This window comes from Rhincodon typus, chromosome 30, assembly GCF_021869965.1.
Source record: "Rhincodon typus isolate 14 chromosome 30, sRhiTyp1.1, whole genome shotgun sequence".
In the NCBI taxonomy this organism is placed as follows: Eukaryota; Metazoa; Chordata; class Chondrichthyes; order Orectolobiformes; family Rhincodontidae; genus Rhincodon; species Rhincodon typus.
Genome location: NC_063361.1, coordinates 24,212,960 through 24,222,324, shown reverse-complemented (window position 1 = coordinate 24,222,324; position 9,365 = coordinate 24,212,960). Strand labels below are relative to the sequence as shown.

The 9,365-nt window shown below is 40.6% G+C and overlaps 1 protein-coding gene across 1 annotated transcript in view; it reads left to right on the top strand.

Annotated features, from left to right (window-relative positions):
- The window catches only part of si:busm1-163l24.3, a 24,202-nt gene extending 16,141 nt beyond the window's left edge, over positions 1-8,061 (top strand). The window contains exons 6-7 of the mRNA XM_048614358.1: positions 2,871-3,082; positions 7,034-8,061. Coding sequence (XP_048470315.1) covers positions 2,871-3,082; positions 7,034-7,103 — 282 coding nt within the window. The 3' untranslated portion in view covers positions 7,104-8,061. The remainder of the gene's footprint in view (positions 1-2,870; positions 3,083-7,033) is intronic.
- Positions 8,062-9,365: the final 1,304 nt, after the last annotated feature.

Here is a 9,365-nt window from a genome sequence, read left to right as displayed (position 1 = left end):
TGTGTTCATCCAGCTCCACACCTTGTTATTCCTCCTTGTCACTGTCTTAAAATGTGTAACCCCCTCATTGAGATTATGCCCTCTGGTTTTAGAGTGTCCCACAAGGGCAAACCGCCTGTCACAACAAACAGCACATCCGTTTGCATGGTCACAGCAGGCAAGGTACTGACCATGCTCAATGAGGCCGTGATTACAAACTCAGTCGGAGGCCCAGCACTTATGCGTAACTACATCTGATGCTTGGAGGCAGCAAGACATTCTTGGAGGCAGATGTTGCAGGCTTGTAAGTTGTTGTTATTTGAAGTTTAGCACCTTGTCCATGATACACATTGTTGCTATCATGTAGCAATGGTGGAGGGAGTGGATGTTTAAGAAGATGGAGGGGGTGCTAGTCAAGCTGACTCCTTTGCCCAAGATTCATGCAGTTAGGAACATGAGGAACGTTCTATCATATCCTGAATCACAAAGTCATAGAATTGTACAGTACGATAACAGACCCTTTAGTCTAACTCACCTATGCTGACAAGATATTCTAAATTAATCCAGTCCCATTTGCCATCTTTGGCCCATAATCCCTGTAAGCCCTTCTTATTCATGTACTCATCCAGATGCCTTTTAAATGCTGTAATTGTACCATCCTCCACCATTTCCTCTGAGCTCATTCCATACATGCACCACCCTCTGTGAAAAAGTTGCCCCTGTTAGATCTTTCGCCTCTCGCCTTAAAGCTATGCCCTCTAGTTTTGAACTCCCTTATTCTGAGAAAAAGACCTCGGCTATTCACCCTATCCATTCCCCTCATGATTTTATAAACTTCTATAAAGGTCACCCCTCAGCCTCCAACGCTCCAGGGAAAATAGCCCCAGCCTATTCAGCCTCTGCCTATAGCTGAAACCCTCCAACCCTGGCAACATCCATGTAAATCTTTTCTGCACCCTTTCAGGTTTCACAACATCTTTTTCTGTAGCAGGGAGACCAGAACTGAATACAGTATTCCAAAAGTGACCTAACCACTGTCCAGTACAGCTGGAGTATAGCATCCCAATTCCTATACTCAATGCACTGGCCAATAAAGGTTACTGCACCAAACACCTTCTTCACTATCCTGTCTACCTGTGACTCCACCTTCAAGAAACTATGAACCTGCACCCCAAGGTGTCTTTGTTTGGCAATAGTCCCCAGGACCCTACCATTAACTGTATAAGTCCTGCCCTGGTTTGCCTTACCAAAATGCAACACATCACATTTATCTAAATTAAACTCCATCTGCCACTCCTTGGCCCATTGGCGCATCTGGTCAAGGGTCCCATTGGATTCTGAGATAATCTTCTTCACTGTCCACCAATTTTCGTGTCATCTGCAAACTTACTAACCATTCTTCCTGTATTAGCATCCAAGTTATTTATATAAATAACAAAAAGCAATGAACCCAACATCCTTCCTTGTGGCACTTCCACTGGTCACAGGCCTCCATTCTGAAAAGCAACACTCCACCATCACCCTCTGCCTCCTACCTTCGAGCCAATTTTGACAAAAAAAATCTAAATGGCTAGTTCTCCCTGGATTCCACATGATCTAACCTTGCTAACCAGTCTACCATACAGAACCTTGTCAAATGCCTTGCTGAAGTCCACATAGACAACATCCACCACTCTGTCATAATCAATCTTCTTTGAATTGTTTTGAAGAAATGACAATCAAGTTAGCGAGACACAATTTCACACACACAAAACCATGTTAACTATCTCTAATCAGTCCTTGCCTTTCCAAATACACGTAAATCCTGTCCCTCAGAATCCCCTCCAATAACTTACCCATCACTGAAGTCAGGCTCACCGCTGTATAGTTCCCTGGCTTTTCCTTACCATATTTCTTAAATAATGGCACGTTAGCCACCCTCCAGTCTTCTAACACCTCACACCTGTTGCTATTGATGATACAAATATCTCAGCATGGGGCCTAATCATTTCCCTAACTTCCCACAATGTTCTGGGATACACCTTGATCAGGTCCCAGGGATTTATTTGAAATTATAAATTTTAATACATTCAGCACCTCCTCCTGTATAATATGGACACTTTTGAAGATATCACTGTTTATTTCTCCAAGTTGTCCAGCTTTCACATCCTTCTTCACAGAAAATACCTGACAAAATTCTTGTTTAGTATCTCACCCGTCTCCTGTGGTTCCATACATGGATGACTTTAATGATCTTTAAGGGGCCCTATTCTCTCTCTAGTTACTGTTTTGCCCTTAATGTATTTGTAGAATCCTTTTGGATTCTCTTTAACCCTATTGGCCAAAGCTATCTCACGTCCCGTTTTTGTCTTCCAGATTTCCCTCTTAAGTATACTGTATTGCCTTTATACTCTGAGGGATTCATTCAATCTTATACCTGCCCTGTGCCTCCTTTTTCTTGACCAGAGCCTCAACTTCTCTAGTCATTCAGCATTCCCTACAGCTACCAACCTTGCCCTTTACACTAATAGCAACATATTGACTCTGGACTCTCATTATCCTGACTTGTGCCTTTTAAATGATGGACAGGGTCCAGGGCATCACAAGGTGAGTTATTGACCATAGAACCTAGACTCTGTGAGCTGAGCCTAGCTATGCCAATTATGGTGGTCCAGTTAAGTTTCTAGGGACTGGTAATTCCAAGATGTCAATAGTTAAAATTGTGAATAAAAACAAAAATCAGTCGCAGAAGCAAAATACTGCAGTGCTGGAGATCTGTCATAAGAGAGAAAAAGCGAGATCCAAAACATCCATAGACAGTGTGGAGTTATATTACAAGCCTTGATTTTTATAGCAGAACTGCGACAAAAAAAAAATTCTGCTTTGAGTACTCATTTCTTTTTCTTTTATAGGAATGTGATCCAAACCCAGGACAACCTTTTAAAGGCGGTATCTTTCAAGCCTTTTTGCCAGATAATGCTAACGGCAAAAAGATCTTAAGGCTGTTAAGAGAAGCCTTTACTAGAGGCCTGACCTTCAAAATAGTATCTGGTCCCTCAGGATTGGCTCGGGTGACATGGAATGATATCCCTCACAAAACAAAGACAAGTGGAGGAGTATCTCAGTAAGTTTCCTGCCCCCAACACACCTTCTCTCAAACAGTTTGGTTGTTGTTTCTCTGTGGCAGAGACAATAAGACTGATCTTTAGCTACCAACTGGTACATCTTTCGCTCAACATCACATTTTACAGATTAACTTTAAAATTTCACTTTGGATGATATTCTTAAAAAAAGAGTCTACTCGGAGGAAAAAAAAATTTTTTCTTTTAAAAAAAAATCAGACCGTGGAAAGAACCATACATTTTTTTAAAAAAAACACAAAAAAACTCTAGCATTGAAATACTTCCTCTATCTTATTTCATTCAGGTGTGGCCTCCACAAATACAATTTTTAAATTTGAAATTGTGTAACAATGAATAAACTTAAAACAGTTTCCAAACAAACATCAAAGAAGGTAATTAAGCTGTATTTTGGTTGCTCATAAAACTACAGTTTATGTAATAAATTCAAACAATGAACTGCAGCTGAAGATCTGAGACAAAAACAGAAATGTCTGGAGAAACTCGGGTCTGACAGAATCTGTGTAGAGAAAGCAGGGTTAATGTTTCGTGTTCGGCGACCTTTCTTCAGAATTTGCAATTGTGATGTGGTGGCTTTTTGACTAGTCAACCCTATGCATATCCTTTTTTTTGTTAATCCCAATTCCTAAACAGTTTGAATTGAACTATTTCTAAACAAGTTACACATACAGAGGATTAAATAGTGGAATATGCTGCATTTCATCCCTGCAAATTCATGCCCTGCTCGGAGCCTGGAGTTTGACTCTGCAGTACATTGCAGAGGGACTGCTGCAGAATAGGAAGAATGTTTATTTTGGATGAGGTGCTAAAACGAGGGCTTGTTCTGCATGTGAAAGAGGTTCTAACACAATAAACGTTCCTCCCACAAATAACTCCATTCATTTCATTTGCTGTTTTCAAACTATGTTTGAATTGTAATCAAAGTTGCTTCATTGACTGTAAAGGGTTTCAAATGCAAATTTATTCTGTAGTCAATTGCCTGTCAGTTTAAAATGTACCAAATAAACAGAAAAACACTGGAAACGCACAGTAGATCAGACTGCATCTGTGAAGAGAGAAATATTAGTAGTTTAGATCAACAATCGCCAAGAATGAAAAAAGTTTGCAATGAAAACATTAAAACATCTGCAAGTCAGGGTCAAAGAGAGAAGAAGGGAAAGGAATGGAAGGGAAGAGGTGTGTTTACAAGGAGGGTGGGTAGAAGTGACTCATTAAGGAGTGAGAGATAGTAGGAACTGCAGATGCTGGAGAATCCGAGACAACAAGGTGCAGGGCTGGATGAACACAGCAGGCCAAGCAGCATCATAGGAGCAGAGAGGCTGACGTTTCGGGCCTAGACCCTTCATCAGAAAAGGGGGAGGGGAAGGGGGTTTTGAAATAAATAGGGAGAGAGTGGGAGGCGGATAGAAGAGGGATAGAGGAGAGGATAGGTGGAGAGGAAACAAACAGGTCGAAGAGGCGGGGATGGGGCCAGGAAAGGTGAGTGTAGGTAGGGAGTTAGGAAGGGGATAGGTCAGTCCAGGGAGGACGGACAGGTCAAGGGGGCGGGATGAGGTTGGTCGGTAGGAGATGGAGGTGCGGCTTGAGGTGGGAGGAGGGGATAGGTGGGAGGAAGAACAGGTTAGGGAGGCAGGGACGAGTTGGACTGGTTTTGGGATGCGGTGGGGGGAGGGGAGATTTTGAAACTTGTGAAATCCACATTGATACCATTGGGTTGCAGGGTTCCCAAGCGGAATATGAGTTGCTGTTCCTGCAACCTTCGGGTGGCATCGTTGTGGCACTGCAGGAGGCCCAGGATGGACATGTCGTCTGAGGAATGGGAGGGGGAGTTGAAATGGTTCGCGACTGGGAGGTGCAGTTGTTTGTTGCGAACCGAGCGTAAGTGTTCTGCAAAGCGGTCCCCGAGTCTCCGCTTGGTTTCCCCGATGTAGAGGAAGCCACACCGGGTACAGCGGATGCAGTATACCACATTGGCAGATGTGCAGGTGAACATCTGCTTGATGTGGAAAGTCTTCTTGGGGCCTGGGATGGGGGTGAGGGAGGAGGTATGGGGGCAGGTGTAGCACTTCCTGCGGTTGCAGGGAAAAGTGCCGGGTGTGGTGGAGCTGGAGTTTTAAAAAAAAAATCAAGGTGGAATTGTCCCTGCTGTTACCAGGATCTACTGCTCAAAAACAAAAAGGAAGATAGCGATCATGATGATTTCATTAGGTTCAATAGTAATGGCGAGGTTGAATCTGAGACTAGCACACTGCAAGCTCAGCAGCAGTTTGGTTACAAAGAAACACGTGACTTAGGAGGAATCGGTTATCTGGGAAATACAATTGTAGAGCCTCTTGACTTGGAGAGAAATATATTTTTAAAAAAATCTTGGTTAGAGGGGAAGACCGAGTTTGATGTTGCCATAAAGTGGGTCGAAGTGAAAAAGAAGAGTAACAGGCTGTGAGGAAGTAAGGTAGCAGAATGCATCAGCTATGTAACAGGAATGAGGGACAGAGCAGGAAGAGCACTTGTCAAAGACATGCACAAAAGCAGAGGAAGCACTGAACGTTTGAGCTCATAGTCCATCGCGATCAGTTAGAATCTGCCCAAAGGGTGCTGGCATTAGCTGCTAAAGTCTGCTGTGCTCGATATCCAAGAATAAAGATAAAGGAATTTAACCGATAGTGCCAGATAGGGTGAAGAGGATATGGATCTGCGGGAGGTGATGGCACATTGCTAACGTCACTGGACTAGTATTTCAAAACCCCTGGCTAATGTTCCGGGGACACAGATTTGAATCCCACCATAGCAGATAGGGAACTGTATTCCAGATTTTCATTGGATTCGAAAAAACTAACTTAAGAGTAATCATTTAATCACTGATGAAAGTCATAAAAATAAATTTTGTTCACTCAGGGCCAGGAGAGAAGTTATGAACCCTTTTCCACCCTGACCTGAACACAGCAGACTTGTAGGGTGCTGGAAATTGGTCCCTGATATACCCTTGTCCCAGAACCCAGGTTCACGCACATCCTTCCGAGGAGGAGATGCTGTCCTTACCTGCTTTGGCCTACACGTGACTGTAGGCTGAGCAATAACATTGACTCTCATCTGGCTCTAGTCAACTAGGCATGGGCAATAAATGCTGGCTTAGCCAGTGAATCCCTGAAAAGAAGAATGAAAAAAAAAGACTGCAGGATAGCTCAAATAGGGGGAAGCTAGTGGTAATGCTGAGAAAAATCAAGGAAATTGTGATTGGATCTCAATACTTGAACAAAGAATACTGAACGACTTGGAGTTGTGTGATCACAGCTGAATCTGAAACATAAATTTTAAAGTCCCTATACTTCAAGCTAATGGCTGTGGAAAAAAAAAACAAAAAAATTTTTTAAAAAAAGACACATTCCTAATCAAGTACAAAACTGAAAGCCAAAGCTGAAGGGGAGACCTGCAAATACTGAAATTCTGCTGTATTCTAATGTGGATGCTTCTGGAAATATTGGATGCGAATTAAACCTCATCATGAAAGCAAACTGCACCTGTTGCAAACCCAATTCTAAAATAGAAGGTTACAAATCTCAGATTAGGCAACAACTGAGTGGAGTGAGGAAAGTTACGTCAATAGGTCAGGATGATAAGCACATCTATGGTATGATGGCAGGAGGGAAGCAAAGTCAGAAACATGAAAATGCTGGCAAATGCAAAGGGAGCAATAAATTTAACATTGTGACCTTTAAAATGTCTGGTTACTCAGCAATTTATGGCTATGAGGGGTTAAAACATTGAGCTATTAATTCAATTGGAGTACTCCATTAGCATGTTGGAACATAGATAATTGATTGATGATGCTACTTTTCAAAATTACATACATGTTCAGCCACAAACCAAATTAATGCTTCATTTGTGGAGTAAATGTGGATTAAAATTCCTGAAAAAAAAAACTTTATGTTTTACAGGCAAGGTTATCCAGACTCAAGTTATTTGAAGAACGTTTTGGCAGCTTTGGAGAGCCATGGTATTCAATGAAATCTGAACTACAATGTCAAGTCAGTGGAAGAGCCTTAAATGTACATATTTTACTGCATGCTTATTTCAATTTTTTTTAAAAAGAAAAACCAAAAGGTTAAGATAAACAAGATATCAAAGAAAGAGTCTCAACTGGTGTAGAGCCTGCAACAAGTAGTGTCTTTGCATCATGCTTTTCTTTTTGCCGAAATTGTTCAGGAATCTCATATGTTGGATTCAAAATTAGCTTCAATGTCAATCCCCGTCAATTCCAGATTGTAGCTTACACACTTGCAATGAAAACATTTTCGTTATTACATTACAAATTATTGTAATTAATTTTTCTTTCAATACAGCAATACTCCATCAATAGTCATTGTATGATGTTATGAATCAAGAATCTAACCATGACCGTGAAACCATTGTCAGAAAAATTCATGTTCTTTAGGGATGGAAATCTGCCATCCTAATCTCATCTGGCCTACAGGCATCTCCAGACCAATAGAAATCTGGTTGATTCTTAATTGTCCTGAGGGCAGCTAAGGATGGGCAATAAACGCTGGCCTAGCCAGTAATGCCTTTATTCAGTGAAAGATTTTTTAAAAATATTTTAAAATGCACAAAAAGGTACAAATTAGATAGAAAATCTTGATACACCAAGAGAAATGTTTAAGCAAGCAGTCAAGCTGATGATACAAATGACATGAAAAACAAAAAAAATTGTAACCAAAGAATCATTTTAAAATACTGAATCATTTAAGTCAGAATTTGCAATCAGCAAAGCAATGGTGTTTGCCTGTCAAGATTAGTAAGCTGTGAAATCCTCTATTGTTGATCATTCATCTGAAGGTGTCTCCGATTTTGAGTACCTCCAGCACTGATGTCTTAGAAACCAGATATAAAAGAAATTAAAAAAAACTGAAATGTGCAATTGAGAATTTTACATTCCACAAATAAAATTAGCCTTTGCGGAGCCAAAGAGATTTCCTGTAGTAATTTTGAAGTACAGACCTCATTAAAACCCAGTCACACCGCATGCAACAAGGCACAAATTTGGATTTTTAAATGGACAGACTAAGAGCAGAAGAAAAGGAACAAATTCATCAGTTCAATGATTTCTAATTGTTGAGACTTCAGCTGGGCATTCAAACTAGGGAGAAGAACTGCATGTTCATTGGAGAAGCACGTTTTGGATTTCACTGTTTAATTGTATGATTAGATTGCAGAAGGTGTTAATTTACATTTCTGAAACAATTGACAAATGTCATCACTTTTGCTGTCATTACTACCCCAAAACCCAGTGTTATATTTTCAACATTTGCTGAAACTTACACTGCTAGGTGATGAATGAGAGTGTTGCATTTTGGGAGGTCTAATATGGGAAGTTATGGACCAGACAAAACCCACTCAAAATATATTAAGGTAGTCTAGACCTTTTTAAAATAAGTAGTTAGGGTAAGTGTAAGACTGAATTCCAGATATAATTCAATTGGTCAAATTATCCAATGTTAATTAAAATACACTTTATTTTCATAAAATTAAAAATACAGGTAAAAAGGAAATGAATGAACTGTAACTGTATCAAATGCTTAAGAATAGCTACATTAATAGTTAACTGTTCGAATATAGTAACAACCCATAAACATACCCTTGGCAAAGGCAACTTCAGTAAAAATAGATTGTTGCAGCTAAAATGGCACGAGAGACAGCAAGAGGAATAAGAACTTGCACGTCCAGCTTCAAGACCCCAGCAACTGCAAAAAGCTAAAACAAAAAAAAGAAAACCCTGGTGGGATCCAGACCTCACCCATTCAGGTTGTTTCTATTGTTCCAAGCTTTTCTTTTAAAAAAAAAAGAACCAAGGCCTCACAAGCTATTTGTTGGCTTTGAACAGTCTGTTTGGCATCTGTCTCAACTTTTGTGGGTGTACAAAAAAAAAAAGGACAAAATACATCTCTTAAAAGGAATAGTATCATGAAGGATTTACACAAATGAATGCTAAGTAGTACTGAGGAATAAAGGGACCTTAGTGTACAAGTCCACAGATCCCTGAAGGTGTCAGCACAGGTAGATAGTTGGTGGTGAAGGCAGTATACAGGATGCTCATCTTCGTTAGCCAGTGCATAGACTATAGGAGTGGGGCAGTCTTGTTGCAACTATACAGCATTGGTTAGGCCACCGATGAAATAATGTGTGTAGCAACCGGACTTGCACAATCAGAAGGATGTGACTGCATTGGAGGTAGCAGAGGAGATTCACCAGGATATGGCCAGGGATGAAAAG